This window comes from Phalacrocorax carbo, chromosome 15, assembly GCF_963921805.1.
Source record: "Phalacrocorax carbo chromosome 15, bPhaCar2.1, whole genome shotgun sequence".
Taxonomy (NCBI): domain Eukaryota; kingdom Metazoa; phylum Chordata; class Aves; order Suliformes; family Phalacrocoracidae; genus Phalacrocorax; species Phalacrocorax carbo.
Window position 1 is genome coordinate 4,446,627 of NC_087527.1, and position 20,409 is coordinate 4,467,035.

A 20,409-nucleotide genomic window follows, 5' to 3' on the forward strand; every position below is an offset into this window, starting at 1 on the left:
TTACCCAAAGGGCCTCCTTGACAGAACAGGTTTTTTCAATGCAACTTAAGAACTAGTCCAGTTAGAAGTTGTCTTATGACAAAAGCACTGAGTGGTATTTTGTTAAAGAGGTTTTAAAAGCTTTGTGCCAGACAAAGTATGGTAACAATAATGAGGTCAATTTACACACTTAGGAGCTAATAGCTGTAACTGTGTGTAAGTTGTCCTAAAGCAATTCAATGGGGGAAAAAATCTCATGGGATTGTCATCTGAAACTCCAGAGGAGTCTTAAAATCAAATTTGCTTCTTGGCTCCTCCTATTTTCAAAACTTTCTTTTTTAATTACTTGTAGATCTCTCTAGTGTTGCATTGATGATCAATGAACTATATGTATGGAACCTGTTTTATGGGTATTGCGTAGTGCTGCTCTCCTAGGACAGCAGCTGCCTCTGTTCCAGTGCTCTTCCAGTTAAGAGTGGACTCAGTTAAAGGAAAATGTTACTGGAGGAGGGAAGGGGGCTGAACAGGAGTTTTGGGAGGATGAGTAAAACTGTTGAGACTTTGATTAACACCTCTTGTCCCTATTTGTTTATTACTTTTCTTCTAGGAAGGAAGAAATAAGTGAGGGAGTGCTGACTCACGGCAGATGGGCTGTGAGGACCTTAGTGGAAAGACGGGAAGTATGTGAGGCAAAGTATTCCCTTCCTACTTAGCTCTGTCATTTCAAATGGAAACTTCTGCTGCCTGGTCTCAGTCTTGCTCACTTGCTTTTTCTGTCTCATAACATCAGTCTAATATTGCCCTACCTTTCATGGCTTTTTGGTTACCTTTTGATGTAATTTTCCCTCCCCAACACACTTGCTCACCTTTCTCGCTTAGAACCTCCACAGATCTACTCAGCTCCCACCAGACTGGGCCCTGGTCAGCATTCTGTGTCCTCTCAGCTTTCAGATATGACTTCTAGATTCAGGTCCTTGCAGATCTCTCCACAGTTCAGACCGATCTGTGTAGCTCGTTGGTCCTTCTTGGTAGGTGTTACTTGTCTGTCATGCACATAAAATGGAGGAATACAGAGTAATTGAAGTAAAAGGACAATGATAGAATGGGTTATTAGTTTGAACTTTAAACTTCCAGTGGTTCATCAGAATTTCTCTGATGGGTAAATTGTATCCTGGCTTATGTATGAATAATTGCAGTGTTTTGATCTCAGGGTTTTATCCAAATTGAAAAGGAATTCAAAGAAAAGACCTGAAATCTTATAAGAAAAAGTATAATTTTCTTCAGATTTTTGGTTTTAAGCTCTCTGCAGTGTTTTGGCCAGGGTGGTTTTTAGATCAGTGAAGGAGAATATAATACATAATCTTTTATTTAGAAACACTCTTTCCTAAAAAAAAAAAACCCCTCTTATTTATTGGAATAATTAGTACTCTAATCCCTCCTAAAGTTCCAATTATTTTTATTCTTTACATCAGTTAAGGAGAAATGGACCTTACCTAATGTAAGATCAAATTTCTCTTTACTACCATTAGCTATTAAATATCTGCAGCCTCAGCAGTGCTTTTCCTGCCCTTCCTACCACATTCTTCCATCATTTCAGTCTTTGCTTGCTGTTCAAGATGGTTTTCATTTTAACTTTAAACAGTTGACTCTGCATTTAATTTTTGAAGAGTATAAGGGTTCTTTTTTAACTAGTATGCAAAGATAATCAGCTAAATCAAACTGCTTTAAAAACAGATTGACGCCTGTTCTGAGTGGGAAGATGAAGGAAGCTAATATGCCTACCTATGAAGGGTTGTGCAGGAAACTAAATTACTTACCATTAATGTATGAGTAAGTGCAGTGACAGATGTTGACAAAACTTTGATGCTTTGGACTAATAATTGCTTTTAATCTTCACTCACAGAAGTATAAGTAGAATGGAACATGGAATAAGACAGTTTAAAAATGCTCTTACGTAGGACACTTTCCATATGTGTTAAAGGGTCAGACAGACATCTGGTACAGCAGCTGATCTCCGCTTATTCTATCGTGTGTCTGAGCATCTATGTCTGTGCTTCATATTCAACTGCTCTCCAAGCTGGAAATTATGTAACTTAATTTGGGGCAGTGTACGATAGAGGAGATGCTGCATGGCAGTATAAACAAGAAAATACCTCCTTGAATATCAACATTCCTTCTTCTCTGTGTACGTGTTTTAAAACTCTCTATAAACTTATAACCTTGCACGGTCTGGCCTCAGGAGCAGCTGTATGCAGGGTAGCAGTCCCACTGCTTGCATCCCAGCTGTGGTTTTTAGCTCAGCCCCAAGCTAACCACATCATCCCAAGCAGTAGGTAGCTGATAGTAGTACTTTGTTCCTATTCCTTAGCCCACTAAGAATAAGGTTAAAATAGTTTTAGGGGAAAGCAAGCTAAAATCCCCCAGGAAGGACATAAAGAGCACAAGAGAAATCTATAGCCAATATGCGAGCTAAAGCTGAGCAGAAAGAGGCCAGACTAAGAAGTGACGAAATGGTAAGTGTGTGATAACGTGGTGCAAGAGGAGGTTCGGTCACTTCAGTGTTGGGTTATATGGGAGCAGTAATATTGCGAAGTTAGAAATGTAAACAGAAATAGGGAACTTCTAATCAGAAGCTGCACTTGTGTAATACTGAGATTGTGACATGGTGTGGCATAACCAATGCAAAAATGCCGTATTTCAGCAAAGGGAGGAAAAAAAAATACACCTTCAAAATAGTCAGTTACCAGAAGAAGGTTTGGTTTGGTTTTCCTTGTCTGTCTGTTTATAAGGATAGTTTTGTCTGTGGCTAGAGAAAACTTGGATTTGTTTTTTTCCAAAGCCGCTATTCTCTTGTGTTATTTCACTTTATGCTTATCAAAGCATACCTCTTCAGTTCTTGCTAGATACAGCCTTTCAGCTAAGAAACTGATGTGAGAACTTTCCAGTCTTCTGATTAAACAAATGTGTTTATTCCAACTTCTGAAGAGAGTTTTTCCTAACTAGTTGCCAATGTTTTATTTAAATAAATGTCAAGAAAAACCTTGTCACAGGCTCATGGTACAATCTGGGTTGGAGGTTGCGTAGTCCAATACCCTACTCAGAGTAGGGCCAACTTTGATGTTGGATCAGGTTGCTCAAGGGCTGGTCGGTTTTGGAATATTTCCAGAGATGGAGGTTCTACAACTTAGAAACCTGTTGCAGTGCTCAGCCATTACTCTACATTTCCCCCTACAAGTACATTATTACTTGGGTTTCACAGTTACAGTATGATTGATATACATTCCACTATGCTACTTCTCCATAGCATCTTCCAAGAAAAAAACAGTGGAGACAAGGTCTGTGTGCTATTTAAAGTGTTCCCCTAATGCCTGAGTTCCCAAAATAGTCAACAGAGAAGGAGCCTAAGAAGGTGGTTCAAAGCAAAAGCTTAGTTTAAGTGTTCTTGTTCGCATTACCTTAAGTACTGGAGCCCTGTGACAGAATGAATTCTTACATGTTTAAAACTGTGTGATGTTAACATGTCCTTCCACACCTGTGCTTAAAAAAAAAAAAATCCAAACCAGGTATGAGAATGTGAGGGCGCTAAGCCCATTCCTGTACTAGACACGTTTGACTTTGTAGGATTTACTGAAATGGTCCTGTTCCCCTTTCCATCTTCTGCCCTCTGCTCTCCTAATGGTGCTGAAGCGGTTCTTTGTGGCTCAAACAGAAGAGCTAATGCAAAGGAAATGGTGGGAGCGTGTGGGGGGAGGCTGCGTCACCCTCCTTGGGGGCAGCAAACTTTGACGTGCTTAGCTGTATTAATTAAAAAGTTAGGCGCTAGTACTTGGGATTGCACCTTAAGTAATTAGTGTTTTTGAGGTGGTAGTAGAATTCATAGCAATGTTTCTTCTTACAGTCAGCTTTTTTTTTATTTTGGCACAAGTTGTTGACTTAGGAAGTGATAACATTTGAGGTGCTTATCTGCGACTAGCAGCCTTGGAAGAGGAATGCTGATGAGCGTGTCGTGAAGTGTTTTCTGAATACTGGCAGGAATAAAGAGGAATTATTAACGTTTATATTGGAACATTTTTCTCCTGTTTTTAAACTTCTCTACAAAACTCTTGAGATTCAGTGGCTTCTTCCAAACCTCATTAAATTCAATAAAAAGCTTGTTGGAGATTTTGTGAAGGTTTTTTCTTGAGGCTAAACCACACAAAGTAAGTCTACCTCCTGCTACCTTAAATATGTATTTTGCCCTTTTAAAAGCAGAGACACAGACGTGGCCAGAAAACTCTCTGAAGAGTCATTCTAGGGTTGCGTACTCTGCCTTCATAGCCTTTTTTTGTTTAGTGAGCTTGCGAAGTATTCCTGTCAAAGGTGACTTTGTACAACCAAGCAGCTCTAAAGTTGAACTTGTTGCGTGATCAAGCTGGTACCTCAAAGAGAGGTATGTGTCGTATTTATCAACCCATACAGCTATTTGCATTGGCATTTGGCCTCTTGGTGAAGAGATGAGAGACGTTTTAAAATTTTAAAAAAAGTTGATCTCTGTTGCAGGTAACCAAATGTCGTGTTCAGAAACTATTTTATAAAATTGTAATTCATGATTAGCAGTGGTTTTTAACAACCGGGGCCATTCATATAGGGTGTTTGCTGTTAAAGCAGAGCATCCTCCCATCACAGTTTTTTTAAAGAATAGCTGAATATAGAGAGGCATGAGATTCCCCTGAAGTGTGTCCACTCTGTGAAAAGTTAGGATTTCTTTTGCTAGATGTGCCTAAGGCTGTACTACTTAAAATATCTCTTTAGGACTGATGAAGTAGAAAATTATATATCCTTTTTTGTGTGTGCTGAAAGTATTTTTTATTTTTTCCTGTTACAAGCCATAACCTAAAGGACATAATAAACGCAAAATAAAGACCTTTTTTATAATGGGTCAGAACGTGAAAATTGCCACTAGTTGTGGCACATCAGAGCACAAGCAAACTATTTCTAGCAGCAGGACTGTATGTTCCTATAAGTTAAACTTTGCAGGCACATACACAGGCAGTACACTAATGGGGTAGTTTCCAAGTTACAGTGAAGAGCAAATCCTCTGGTACACTGGACACAAGGGAGGGTATTCCACCAGTTTGGCTGCTGGCATGCTGTAGGAATGGTTGGTTTTAGCCTGGAACTTTAATTTTAGGTTTTAGGTATTTTAGTATAGAACTTGGTCTCTCATGTGACTCAAGCTGTTGGAGCAGTTGTGCTGTAGGAGCTGGCTGTGAATATCTGCTGAAGTCACTGCCTGAGAATGAGGCAAATCAGATCTTTTATCCATGTAATTTATTTTTGACAAATATATATTTGTGACAAAATACTTGATTTTTTTTAAGGAAATAATTGTACAGCACTTAGTCAAAAAGATAGGCCTTGGGAGGAATGTTATATCAGGACTGTTCACCTTGGCTGTTTTGCAGCTTTGCCCAAAAGTATTTAGGCAATAACCAGTATTTAGGTGTGTTCATCTGTTTTATGGGGGGTAAAGTGATTTTTAGCATAAAATTAAAACAGGCTTTTGAAGATCAGTACAAAACCAGTTGGATATTCTGTGAAAGAGCTCTGGTAGCTTGTATTGCTAAGTAATATTTTTTCACTTCTGTGTACCAAGGAAGCTTTAAACATTTTTTTAATTGCTTTGTGGCCACGATTTCTGAGCTATTCCTTACCAGAAAAGAGGCCTTAACTAGTGGACGTGTACCTGTCAGAAGCCAATCGTCAAATTCTATCTTTGGACATATTAAGATCTCAGTAGTTACAACTTACATAGTACTCTTTCCTTTCCCTCTTTAATTAAGACAAACTAACATAGCAGTTGAGTTTCTTGAACAAGTTGCTAGCTATTTAAGAATCGGGTTTTTTCAATTGAATCAAAGTGTAGGTTTTTTTTTAATTGAAGGTTCATGTTTTAAAGTACTGTCTCTTTATTTGCAGTTGCCGATGTGAAGTATCGGAAGAGTATTATTCGAAACTTTCTGGGGCAAAGAGAACTGTTTTATTATCTCTCATTCTTTGGTAAGCTAATTGTATTATTTTGGTAAGAGTAGCCACCTGTTGAAGGTGGATTCTATGGTTATCATTGATTACTCTGTTAAAGATGTTAGACAAAATTAATATTTTACTGAGTTGGAATTTGCAACCTTTAATTATGAAAAAAAAAACACCAAAAACCTTCTGATTCTTAGTTGTATGCAGTCTTCAAACATGATTCTTTGTCTGTCCTGCTCCTATTCCTAAGTGATGTGTAAATGTCTGTATTAGTGACTTCCCCAGTAAACACCTGTGAAAGCTATTCAGTTACTTCTCCAGGTAGTGCCACGAAAGGGGAAACCTTGCTGTCAAGGGATGGAAATGTGGGAAATGAAGTGTTTATCCTATCTCAGGATAATTTCCTTCCACCTGTGAAAGGCGGAAGTAGTGTTTTTTCACTTTGTAAGAGAAGTGTCATCTGCTAAAGCCAGATCATTCTCGAATATTTCATGCTCAAATTTTCCAGTGCTTCATTGTCAAAACCTTTGGTTTCCCATCTGAAACTTCTACAGGGCAACTGTGACACAGAATGTAAATAGCTATGGTTTGAGACTGAGGGTCCACTCCGTTTATTTTAGTATCAAAATCAAATGGAATTTAGGATCTGGACAGGGAAGGCAGGGGAAGAAAGTGAAACACTTAGTACTTCCTTCTTCCTTTTTTCCCCTTTAGTTTTTCTTTTTCCTTGCTGTAAGTCCAACTACATTTAAATATATGTGAATTTAAATGATCCTCTATATAATCTTTTTTGTTTAGAATCACTGGAAAACAGATGGTTATTGCTAGTCTTAATTATGTACATAATTTAGACCAGAAGGCACATCTGAAACAAAAGGTAATTAAGATGTTCCCGTAGTGGCTGAACAGAGCCTGAGGTTACAACCTTTACTAATCATTTATCCTTTCATGCAGAACATAAGGATGGAGAATAAACAAGACTAACCTCTTTTTAGTGTAATTTAATATATGTGAAACTACAGTTGAAAGGGGGCAGTATGGTAAACTGATAACCCTTTTTTTTTGTCAGGACTGTGGCCAGAAAAAGTTATTTTTAACAATAAAACAAAGTTTTACTACACTATTTATAAGCTATCTCTATTCATTACACTATTTATATGTGATCCTATTTGTAAGTGGGAGCCTGAATTTGAGGGTGCTGTTTATGAAGGTGTTTTCTTGGTGAGTTATTATCTAAGCTGTATTTGAACATCTCCATTTCATTTCTGGGAAATGGTTTTCACTGTCATGGAAGAGCTGTTTATTTGCCAGCTGCAGTTAAATACAACGAGAATTCTTATTCCATTCTACTGGTAGTCAAAGGTGATGGTATAGGTCAACTTGAGAACAGATTTATTCAGCCAGTCTCACTTTATGTCAAGATGTCCTTCCAAGTGGCACAGCGTGTTAATGACCATGGGTAGAATTCCATGCAGTGGTTCCTTGGGGTTCCCAATATGAAGAACGTCCTCAGTCACCCCGCTAAGGCAGGGCTCGTAAAGTGAGGGTCACAAATCCCTGTGCTGGGCGTCACACAGGCACTGTGATCCTTTTTCTATTCACATGACTAACCTGGGAGGGTTTGCTAAATGGATGGATGGAAATGAATTAGAAAGTTTTGGTACAGAAAGAAACTGAGATTGAAAGTGTGGTTTCAGCAGCAGCCCGTGCTGAGAATGAGTGAATTAACTCTGAGAAGAGCGTGTGGTCCCCAGCCCTCATCCCAGGGGTGTATTTCCTTCCCCTTGTGCTTGATCCAGTGACTGTGAGATGATAAAGGGAATGGGATCAGCTTGTTGACCTGATGGGAAATGAATTATTTCTTTTGGTATATTCACTGTCCATCAGGTCAGTGAACTTCATTCTAACAATTCAATGTTTCTTCCTGCTTTTGCCAGCAATCTTTAGAAGTACTTTTGTGTTGTGGCAATTAAGTTGATGGCGTGTTGCACTGATACCTGGAAGCAGTGTGAGTGTGCAAACTGTTTTAGAATGAGTCTCATATGTTCTTTTACCATTTAACTTGGCAACATCACCGTTTATATCTGATAATCCTGATTAAAACTGAAAACGCCATATTTTTTTTCACACAGCTTTTCCAAAATTCACCTTAAAAAGGAGGATTCCCACATTCATGTAAAAATCCACGGTATTATAACAGAAGCTGTTTTGCAGCTGAACGCAGCAGTTAAAATAAACTTGTTCTGCAGTAATTTGGATAGTCTCTGATGGTTTATGCTGGGTTTTAGGAGTACAGCTGTAAGAATTTTACAAGACCTAATTTTTTGAGATAATACTGCTTTTATTAATATGTAGATGCTTATATAGTAAATTTTTAAATAAATATATCTAATAGATCTGAAGTATAAAAGAACAATTTTGTTACGGCACAGTGCCTAATATAGTAAAACTTTTTGTCAGTGGTACTAAGCATGTTTTAGATTTGTAGTAAGGTTCATCTTTTTTATTAGGTCGGTGTTTCTTTGGTAGTTGTACCTGAAGTTGAAAGAATTTTCTGAAATAGCAAGGTATTTTACCATTAATGTTTAAAGCTTTGTTCCAGTTGTACGTAAACTGTCCAGATAAATCAATCTGGAAATCTTTGGTCTTAATGACTTTAACAGGGGTTGCTATTCTGGAAGAGCAGAATTGGTGCTTGGTTGCAGAGGGCAGTTGTGCGAACAGCCTGCCTCCAGCAGCCTGCAGAAACGCTAACTGAGGTGTCCTCCTTGGAAGCATTCACGCAGATCTGCCCTAACTCCTCATCGCTCTTCTGGCTGGACGTAGACCTGATAGCTGAATGCGTAAACTTATTGTTTCAAGGATGGAGAAGGAGATTTGTGTAAACCTTAGAGTTTTTAAACCCATCTTCTCTTGAATCATTAGTCTTCATTATATGAGGATATACCGCAAAGTTAATTCAGTCTGTGCTTTTCTTGACAGATGAGCTGTAAGATAGAGGTTGACTAGACAAATAAGCCTGTTGCTTAGTCAGCCATCTTTTAAATTTGATTGAGTAGGAGGCTCATTTTTTTAAATCTCATAGATCAAGGAGAATGGTGCATCACATTCTGAAAAACGTACTGTGAGCACCAAAGGTTAGAACCTGAAACCAGATGTGTTTGAGAGAACTGCTGAACCCCTCCTTTCTTGGTATCTTCAAGTCAAGAGTAGACATGGTTTTGGAAGATAAGATAACCACAACATACATAAAATACCAAGTCATGCTGGAATCAAGCAGAAGCTCTTGTTTTGAATACAGAGGCTGGAATTTTATGGCCTCTGATATATTAAAAATCAGACCTGATGAATTTATGGCCTTTTTAGCTTTAATCACTGTGATTCTTTGAATATATTCAGTTACAGCATGGGTTATATATGAACCATCTTTCCTCTGCTGCTTCTTTTGGAAAAAAAAATTAAATAATGCTGCCTTTTTAAAACCAATATTAACAATAATATTATCTTCATCTTGGTGTTTTGGTAGATAGCATTTCTAGATTTCCTTTGTTTCTGATAACTTAAAAGAATGTTCCTACTCTCCATTGTTCTTGCAGGTGTGAAAATTTCTGTGCTTTTTTTTATTTTTCCTTATCAGTTTCCGTAGTTGATAGTCAGACTTCTGTCAAGTCTTCTAGCTCATGATTTTCTTGTTTGTTTAAACCTGGAATTTTATATCTTTTTGCCTTAATTTTTGGTAGATCGGTGGCAGTTCCAGCTTGATTCTGCTCATAATTTCTTCCTTTATATATGTGTGTGTATATATATTATATACAGACGCACACACATATATGTCCTTCTGCAAGCTGTGCAATTTTGAACCAACTTGCAAGCTTTTATATGCTGTTTCTCTCCTACTCAGGGGACATAAAGGCATTTTGTTTATCGTGATGTTCCTATTTAACAGAGGTTTTGGGAACAGTGTAATGCTTTATTCTCATTAATAATTTTTAGAAAGCTGTTTTAGTTTCAGACTATGTGCATCTGCTGCTGCTTTTCCCTTTGTAAATATCCTGTACAATATACAGGATGTAGTTAGTGCTTCCTGCAGTGGCAGTGTGCACGTGAGCGGATGGATATGAACTCATTTACTCTATCAACGACAGCACTGATAATTTGAAATACATTTATAAGTAAGGTGACATATGAACTGAGAACTGACTGAACTTGACTAATATATCTTTGTATCTTTTATGTGCTGGAGATTGCAAATCCTGTAAAATACATGAATTTTTTTTAAGAGAAGAACCTACCTGAATTTTAAAAATTTAATATAAGATAAATCTCAAAATGAAATTGTAACTCCTGTATTCACATCAATCATGAAGTTCCCAATAGGATCAATTGCATAAACTTCAAGACTCTACGCTCTTTAATATTTCCAGAAAATTTGCCGATGATGAAAGTTCAGGGGATTGTTAAATAGTGGAGAGAGCAAGTCACTAGTGTGTAGTGATGTGGAGCTCTTGGAAAGGTCGGTGCAAGAAAATTGATATTTTGATTCATCCGTGGATGTAGAAAATGAGTAATAACTACAAAATGAGGAACTTTATCCATATAGGAATTAGCATTCATATGCCATAGTAGAAACAAGATTACCTCCAGAGGATCTGACAACCTGTGTTACATAACAGATCAGGCTAAATGATCACAACGACCCCTTTGGTTTTATAACCTCTATATTTGTGAATCACCATGTGCAAATGGCTTGGGAGAAAATTCAGGATGATCAAGAAAGATGAACGTGTTTTAATTTAAATTATCTAAACAGTGGTCTAATTGCTGCATTCACACAGGCGCTTTCCCAGAAGTACGTTAAAAGATGATTTTTCAGAATGAACAGAAGGACCCAGACACACTTTGAAACAATTTTGTCTCACAGGAGAGTTAGTTTATACGGGTTTCATCTTCTCATAATTACTGTTTGCTTGCAGTTTTCTAACAGCTGAATTTTCAGTCTTTAAAGTTAATTTGTATTTATTTGCCAAAAGAAAATTGATCTAACTTCTTCATTATACTTTTCTGCTTTTCTAGATTTTAATAGTAAGTGAAGAAGAGCCTCAAAGTATTGTGAGTAAAGGCGAGGATTTCTCCTCTTATCCAGGGCCTGTCATGGTAAGCAAAAGGGGTTTGTAGGGTCTGTTACAGAGCAGAATAGGCTAAAATCTGAAAACTGTTAGAGAATTAATGTTTACACATGGGGTGGTTGAACTTTAAGTATAGTGCTAGACTCGGCTAGGCTAATGCTTTTTCCTAATACTATTACAAGTCTTTTTTTTTTGTCTTTAATAATCAGGCAGCAGGAAGGAAACCTGTTTCTAGTATCATATTTAGTTGTTTGCGTGCTTGTCTTTCAAAGTTTAAGTTACTGATACCCAAATTCCCTAAATGCTTCATCCTGTTTGAGCTTTTTGCTGGTCATTGATAGCTTGCGATGTGGTGAAGAAGGCAGCAAGTGACAGTGCTGAAGTAAACTGTAACGCTTTGTTTCTCAGGATGAAGAGACTCAGCACAGCCTTGAATGCATCCAGGCTAATCAGATTTTTCCCAGGAAGCAGCTGATCCGAGAGGATGAGAACCTTCAGGTAATCACCACACTGCTCCTTGCCAGTTAAGATCACAGTATCCGTGGTTGACTTTTGTACACTCTAGTCTCTCTCACAGAATTTTCATTTGCAGTTGAGCACTGTAATAGGAGAAATAAACTTTCTTTTTAAATACTCGTGCCCTGTTGGTAGGACAGAGAACTTGTGTATTATATTGCAAGAGATTCCTTAGAGCGTCTGAAAAATACAGCCATTGCTTCTGTAGTAATTGCAGGAGCTAGGTTATATTCCAGAGTTTAGAGCTCTGTTTTTTAAAGAAATAACAGTAAGCTAGTTAAATGCTGCCATTGCTTATTGATACTGAGAAGTCAAAAGTCTTATGTTACATAAAACGGGTATTTTTTTAGTTTCTTCATTTTCCAAAGTACTTTTGAAATCAGTTTAGTTCAAATGATTCGTCCATGCAGATGCTCTTATATCAACTGAAGTAGTTTGTTTCATTTTAATAGAAAATATTTTTAATTGATTTCAGCTATGTTGGTGTAAACTCCGCTTATTTTCAAGTTGAGCATTTACACTTTTCACCCAGCTCAGATAAATTGCCTTAAGTTACGTTTTTAATTAAACAGTTGCAGTTTATGTGCAATGTAGTAAGACTGCAGGTTCTCTTAACTTCATAAAGCAGCAGCGTGTAGTGCATTTTCGTATTTGGCTTCATATTTCTCACTGCAAAAGTATGATTTGTCAACGGACTGCAGCTGTGTGGCGTTTAGGTACCCAGTCTAAGCTGGTTACCTGAGCTTGCTTAGTGGATGGTGGGGACCATAGAAGAGCATAGAAGATTATTCATCTTATATGTTTTGCCTGCTTTTGGATGAATTTAATGACACTATGGAAATGCCACTCTCCATTAAGTAAGGAGCGAGAGCATAAATCAAGGGGTTGCTCAGACTGCTTGCCAAAACCTGAGGATATCTTACTCAGATTTTTCATAAAAATTAATTATTTTCCCTGACCAAGCACTTACTACTCAGGAAAATGAAGAGAAAATGAGGAATCGTTTTAAAAAAAGGCTACAATTAACCTCTGAACCAACCTTACCCAACACTTTCCTTAGCAGTAATAGCTAGGCTGAATTCTGAGCAGTGTTTCATTTTGATTTTTACGATGTTGTGTGCTTGTGTGTATGCTTACAGGAGGTACATATTTTTGGTAAAAGGTTTCTGAAAGGTTTTTCTTACCATTCTGAAGGTCCCGTTCATTGAACTTCACGGTGAGAGTACGGAGTATGTAGGACGAGCAGAGGATGCCATCATTGCACTTTCTAATTACAGGCTTCACATCAAATTCAAGGAGTCTGTTGTGAATGTAAGTGTTACTCATGCTACTATGGTAATACAGGTTTCCTGAACTCAATCCAGGTCGGAGAATTTAGGATAAAAGTACAGTAATCCTGCCTTTTAAGTTTAGTGGTAATGAAAAATCTCTTTACTATGTTCAAATCACATTTTTCGGGAAGAACAGATACGTATTTAGGCATCAAAAGATAACTTGGCACCTTTGAAAATCAGGCTTTGTAAAGAAACTTCACATCACTCAACTTTACAGCTTGCTGTGTCAGCCATTTGTTCTCCCTAAGCTCTGTGTATACTCAGTAGAGAGATGAAGGGTCTTCCAAAGGGCTGTTTGGAGCACCTAAGCTAGATTCATGCCTTCCTTGGGACTTCCGAAGGTGGAAGTAGGTCCAGCTACTGAAGTTACATGTCTGAAGTTGAAGAGTACAAGTACAGGCATTGACGTAAGAGGTCTACCAGTTGGACCTCATCTTCAGATGCCTGCGTGTTTCTTTAAAGAGCCTTAAGTATCCATTCTTAAAAATTGTTACATATCCAGCTACTCATGATCATAGATATAAATTAAAGGGGCATCGTATAGTCCTTTGCAGCAGTAGAATGCTGACATACACTAGTCTTACTAGTTGTAATACAATTTGTGAACGATACAGAATTTGATAGGATGTTATACATGGCACAGAAGTATTTTTGTGGATAATTGTAATCAAACCAGTAAAATAAAATCCAAAGAATCAAAGCATTTTTTTTCCTCCTGATGATGGGTGTTTTCCCAATCTCTGTATTTCAAGACAAGTCCTGACCCTGGCTAGCTGTTCACAATTGCCACGTGTCAGTCACAGATCCTGAACTATGCAGTAAAACACTAAGACTGCATGTTATTCCAAAGTCGAGAGAAGCAAGGGAAATAAGACTTGACAAGCGTCCAGCACGAACATGACTGAGACACATGTGACACAGTGGTCTGCAACAGCAGCGAGTTCTTCTGCACACCTAACCCATTCAATTTTTGGTGGCATGTCAATCTTAAATTATTTTTTGTTGTTTTGTGCCAGACTGAATTATTAATGCTCTAAAAATGTTGTTTACTAACTGCAATTCAATCTTTACTGGTTTTTGTCATCTCTAATTATATAACTATGTTATCTAGAGTCTTTGAAATGTGCCTCTGTCATAGTCACCAATAATTGCTTTAAGTGCTATTTTAGTTCCTGAATTGTCAATGTAATAGGCTGAACAGGCATGTCTGCTAGGCTGGTCAACATCTGTGTACAGCATTAAAGTGCTAAAATTCATGATGATATGGGGTTTTTCAGCAAATAAATGCATTATTTCTAAATATGGCAGTTGCTCAAAAGGGTGGCAAAAAAAATTATGATGGCAAAAATTTAATTGGAAATTTGAGGGCTATTGTCTTCCACTGCTGACCATGCAAAGGAGATGATACAAGGGTGTGCATATGCAAAGGTGGCATAACTTTGCTTTTCACTTCTTTTATTCTGTAGTCAATCCTGAATTATAACTTGAGACTTGAAAATTAAGTTATATGTGCCCCCATGCATCGGAATGGTAGCCAGGGGTCAGCTAGGTGCTGGGCTGCCTCGAGTGCCGTAACCAGCCAGATCCATCTCTACGTGCTGCTGGCAAGAGCTGTTACGAGGCATGTGTTTTATAGGATTCCTTTGCTGCTTTGTGGTGCAAACATGAACTCTAGGGCTGAATTCTGCCAAGGGGCCTGCTACAATAAACCTGTGTTGTATTACTTACTGTTAGATTATTTTTTTTTTAAATTCAGAGTCTGAACATTATATGAAGTTGCCAACCAGAACTGAGAAAGCAAAGGGCTGAATATTTAAAAACAGGGAGCTGAGACATGAGAAACAACAGTAGCCCTAGAAATCAAGAGTTTGTCCTGAGGAATGCCAGGAAATGATAGAGTTACTTTATTAGAGAAGCCACTAATGCATGTACTGCGCTTGCTGTCTGTCCTTGGGATAATTGGGGGAATTAATTTTTAAGAATTTTCAATTTAATATTTTTGAGCCATAACAAGAATTGATATTTTCTTAAATAATATTGTTTGTGTTCAGAAAAAAAGTCCATAAAAGTTTGTCAATATTACCATGTTAATTTTGTTTCCCTGACTTTCATATCCAGTATTCTGCCCTCTCACTCTCTCTGTCTCCAAGGTCATTAGTCCTGCTTCATATGTCATCATTAGCCAGAAAGATTCAGTTAGTTTATGAGGTACAGCAGAATACAGATTATTCTTCTGTAACCATATGTGATCACCACTAATATAGTATGAACTCTACTGGAATCCAAGGCAGACAAGATTTGGGATATCTTTAAGGATAAAACATACTTGCAATAATTAGGAACCATATTTAAATTGTTAAATTTCAGAGTAATAATCACTTTGGTTATTGCTGATCAAGACTGATCAGATGGTGATTTTCTAAATCGAATCTTCACTGAGTAATTTTTGATTGGGTTCATCTTGATTCTTTTCTACTGTTTTTATATTGTTAGAGCTCTTCAGAAAACACCTGTAAGGCGACCTTTTGAAAAATTTATAGAAGCTTACTAATGTTGGGGTTTTTAAATTATTTTGAATTATTTTCAGAAGAATCACTATCCTGGCTAACTAAGTCCAGCCACACTAATGACCTTGTTACCTCAGCAAAGTACTTCTGTGTAAGAAAGAGGGTTCTTAGCAAATATCTGTATTATAGTACTTGTAAAACCAAGTGGTTCCCTGTGTCTGAGTGTGCAGCTGTCCTGTGCAGGCATCTCTTCCTGAAGTAGGTGCGATATTCTTACTGTGGAAATGGTCCTCCAGAGGAAGCTGTATGCATGGCAGCTACTTGCCCCATAGTAAAGGCAACTGCATGAAGGAACCCAGCTAAAAATGGATTCCTGGTGTTTGGTTTTTTTTATCTCACTGTTCTCTCTTTGTTTACAATTCAATAGACTGGCTGTCAAAGTGATGCTTGTGAAACCTCAGTAAGTAGCACAATGCTGCTAGATCACTTGCCACACCTGTGCTTGGAAATAAATACATTTAAAAGCTGAAAATGCTCACATTGCAACACTGCAGAAAACGGCTGCATGCGTAAATCTCTTCCACGGATACCTTCCTACATCACAGTAGTAGTAGGAATGTGGAGTTTTAAATGCAAAAACAAAAAACCCAGTAGACCGTGCTTAAGTTGGAGGGATTATGACATTCAAAAGTGGTGAATTGCATTTATCCATGGGATAAAAAAGCAGACTCAACAGCGATCTCTCAGTGCACATGGGCAGTTTGGTTCCCAGGCCAATTTGTATTGACTGGCTTTCATTAAGAAAATTTCAAACTTTGCAGCTGGTGAGTGTTTCTGTCTAATAATTTTTCTCCCTGTAAGATAATTGCAATTATGGGAGAATTAAAATTTTAGTGTGGATTACGAAACTGTGGACTTGTATGTAAGCCTCTTTCCAATAGTAGATTTTTGGACACAGTTAAAAAGTCATGCTGGGAGGGAGACGCTCATTCTTGGTGATTGAGTTGTAGTGTGAGCTTTCTCTTGCTTGGCCTTTAATGGAAAAATGGTTGGTTTGGTATCTGCCTTACATATGTAGCACAGTTGTGACTCACCTGTGCTGAACAGTAGCTTAGTCCTAGTTTTGTCCTCTGGTCCTGATGCCCAAATTGTTTGCATTGCAAGCATGTTAATTGTGAAAGCAGAGGGGGGACTAAATGATTGCCTTCAAGACAAAACCTAAGTGTAATTACTTGTAATTAAAAGCAAAATTTGCTTCAGGTGCTCCTTGTAGGTTATATGAACAAGATTGCCCCTGAGGGGGATTTGACTCCCGCCACCCAGGAGAAGTCCTTGAAGACCTTCTGAACTGACCCTGCATCCTCAGTTCCTCCATATGTTGTATTATACTGTGCTTCAGGACATAGAGCACGTAGCCTTGGCCTCGTGCTGTTTAGAGTAACCAATCTGTCACATAACCCTGACATTATTTCAGGCTCTGAACTGGGAAAACAAGAAGAAAGTACTAATTACAGCTCATGGCCCCTGGGTGCCACATGGTATCCTGGAGGGACTCGGGCCAAATGGCGTGTACAGGGTAGAGCATATAGCCTAGTCGCTCGTGAAGGGGCTGCCGTTTGGCAGCCTGGCGGTGGTCCACTGCGTACCGCTTGGTTTTGTGGTCAGGGGTTGAGCTGTGGGGTGGGTTGTTCCAGCAGTGTAAACATTACTTGTGCTTTTCCTAACCACAGAGGTGTATCTCTCTAAATATATCTTGTACTGCTTTTAGATAAGGCAGTTCCAGTAATTAAAATATTTTTTAAAAACATTTTTTCAAAACGGAAAATTTTGAGTTGTAGAATGTTGCTGTTGTTTATAATGAGATAATTTTAAAGAAGGCACAGTCAAGAGATACTACAAGAGTGCGATGCTCTAGTACTCTCTATAATGCAGTATGATTGGCCTTGGATAACAGTGCATGTTTATTCTGAGAAAAGCAAAAAATGATTGCTTCTCCACTGCTTTATTTCGATAGCCATTATTATATGGTGAAGTACCTGCAAATAGAATTGATAGCTCTTTCAAGAGCAAGCTAACTGCATTGGGTGTCGGACTTGCTGCATGCATCAGCCCAAAAAACCTAACAATGAAAATGGAAGGTTATTGGTGGGAAAGAACGGGGAGTGAAGGCAGATAATTTTAGAGTTTTACTGGGAGAAGAATAATGGACAGGAAGGAGATTGAAAATGCAGGAGGATCAGAGGACAGATTTTGATGACCGGAAAAGAAAATTTAAAAGATTGATATGAAGGTTGCCCTGAAAAAAAACGGCAGATTCTGAGGAAATAGATGGTGAGCTGCACGTAGACTGTCAAGAGAAAAAAGAATGACTATTGAGCAGAGGGCAAATTGAAAGGGCATAGAACAAAGAGTGACTTTGAAAGAGGGGAATTAAAAACAATGCAGGAGTAGAAGAACACATAGTATGTCATTAGAGTGCAGACAGTAGGAAGAGGAGCCAGAACCAGACTGTTAGGAGGAGGGAGCAAGGTGAAGAACTGCTTAAATGAAGGTGAACATGAGAAAAATGCAATAAAAGAGGGCTTGGGGAAAAAAAAATTAACAGACATAGCAGCATTTGACTAAAAAACCCTAGTCTTCTAGAGTCTTAACTCATCTAGCTGGGGAAAGGTACCTTACTTTCCATGTTGGTGCCATGTAAGTCAGTGGTAGATTTAAATCATTTATTGGGTGTATGTGAGGCTGTCGAGTCAGGAAGAATGGAAGATTCACCAGTCTGAGGTCCATTCCAGTCCCTTGATTTATTAGACAAAACTATCACAACAATTTATCTACCTTGCGGACTATAATCAATTAGGAGAAGGTATGGAAGAAATTAGCAGTTAAAAAGATTAACTACAGCAATGGTACAGCTGACCTTGTCTGTAATGCATGTACTCTGTTACACTGGTATCTGCCAGCATCTTCATGGAACTTATTCTTGGCAGGTGACTGCAGTCAGTTTGAGCTCAAGGGTGGCAAATAAAGAGGGGGGCTTATCTCCCAGGAGGGAGTCGTCATTTCATGTGCCCCTTCATGTTGCTAGTTCCATAATTTATATTAGACTATCACAGATTGTGAAACAGTAATAATGCTGAAAACATGGACTAAAATTCAAGCTCCAGCTTTATTTGAGTACCCAAACTACGGGGCTGTCGAGTCAGACACCATCTTGCCTAGTCTCCTTGTGCGTGGATTTTCTGTTCTTTAATGGCCCAGTTACAACAAAAGGAACAAAGAATAACTTAACCCATACCAGCTTCGCTGGTCATGGGAGGTGAGCGTCAGTACTTTCTCCAGTGAAGGAGAGTCCAGCAGTGCTTCTTCGCTGTGGTTTGACAAGGGCAAGTCTAAAGGCTGAGTATTAAGAAAATACCTTCCTGCCCTTCAGGGATTTTGTGCTCTGGGGCTTTATTTGAGCTTTTGCATTCAGAAGAGGACTCTGGACTCTGATTTTTGAGTTGGCGGGGAAACCTCAGGTGCAGCTGTGTAGCTGTGTGCCCGCCTTCCCAAGAGGCAGGAGAGTTTTCATCACTCCTGGGCACAGCATTTATCATTAGCTCTCTCTAGGCATCTTCATGCTCAGAGTAAGTTTTCTTTGTGGTTTGTGTTTCTGAGACATCTCTCTCCCTTGCCTACTGTTTTTTAGCTCCATTTCCTTTTCTCCTTCCACTGATATCAGGTACTTTTTTAGGCTTTGTGGTGCCTGAGTAGAAGCTGTTGTGATTCTTCACCCCAGGTCCTTGATAGGAGGTCACCTCCAAGGACTTGCCCAGAGACATATGCAAAGGAACTGGCAGAGCAGGGTCTTACAGCTGCAACTTGTAAGCCCCAAGCCAGAACTTAAGCTGCTGGTTCATACTCCTCTGATGGGAAAGATGATAACAGAGTATTTGAATGTTTCTCTGATAGTCTTTGTATTGAAGGATCTCGATGGCAGAGATTTTGTTGCCTTGTGTAATGTTCAATATAATCTAATAAACAATTAAACCAATTTTATACTTCATGTTTGTGATAGGTTTTAGCTAAATTGTCTGTGTTTGGAATTTAGACAGTATTCCACTATCTCATATGTAACTCACTTTTATTCATTTAAGACAATAATGTACATTTGCCTGTCTCAGATAAAGGTCCAAAAATATTAAAAAACCCTAACATTTTCATCTTGTGGTTACTTCTTATCTTTAAAGGTACTCGCTGCATGTGCTTACGTATTTTGCCCAATCCAGCTTCTGCTAGTTACATGTGCGATAAAACATAAGTGCATATAATTACACCTTTAAAAATGAATGATTCAGCATTATTACTCTAAATATGTCTGCTTTGAGTGTTGATCTAGACAGGCCAAATGGTTTTTTTTCCTGTAGAGGAAATACAGGTATTTCCATACAACAAGCATCTAGACTGCAGCCGTCTGTGAAGGGGGATCTTGCTTAGCAGTTTGGTTTTCACACCAATAGCTAAAATTATATTCCTAAGATCCCCAAATTTGGACCTAAAAGAGAGAAGCTTGTAGGTTTCTGCTGCTTTTCCCCCCTTCACGTTTGTCACCAGTGCTGTAGTCTTCTCAGCTGTCTTCTTGTGATCCCTTGCGGTTTTTGGACTATACAGCAATGAGGTTGAAATTACTGATGTATGGTACCATACTTCAGAGGGGCTGAGTACTTATACTTAGCTTCCTTGGCTTTTTTTTCTCTCTCTTTTCAGATTCCACACAGTCCTATAATAAATCCTCATGAGATATGCAAAGAAATTACAGTGTTGGTGCTGTCTGAAATAAAATAATATAATCTTTTTAATTGCAGGTTCCATTGCAGCTTATAGAAAGTGTTGAGTGCCGTGATATATTTCAACTTCATTTGACTTGCAAAGACTGCAAGGTTATAAGGTATGAAT

At 38.3% G+C, this 20,409-nt stretch overlaps 1 protein-coding gene across 6 annotated transcripts in view; it reads left to right on the plus strand.

Moving 5' to 3' along the window:
- MTMR3 (myotubularin related protein 3) overlaps positions 1 to 20,409 on the plus strand; it is an 81,726-nt gene that overhangs the window by 26,225 nt on the left and 35,092 nt on the right. For 2 of the 6 annotated variants that reach the window (XM_064466219.1, XM_064466224.1), the window contains exons 3-7: positions 5,938 to 6,018; positions 11,065 to 11,145; positions 11,526 to 11,615; positions 12,828 to 12,944; positions 20,319 to 20,401. In XM_064466219.1, the coding sequence (XP_064322289.1) occupies positions 11,143 to 11,145; positions 11,526 to 11,615; positions 12,828 to 12,944; positions 20,319 to 20,401 (293 nt within the window). In that variant the 5' untranslated portion in view covers positions 5,938 to 6,018; positions 11,065 to 11,142. Of the gene's footprint in view, positions 1 to 586; positions 660 to 3,957; positions 4,179 to 4,311; positions 4,409 to 5,937; positions 6,019 to 11,064; positions 11,146 to 11,525; positions 11,616 to 12,827; positions 12,945 to 20,318; positions 20,402 to 20,409 lie in introns of those variants that run through there. The other 4 variants (XM_064466221.1, XM_064466220.1, XM_064466222.1 and 1 more) reach the window with 4 other exon arrangements.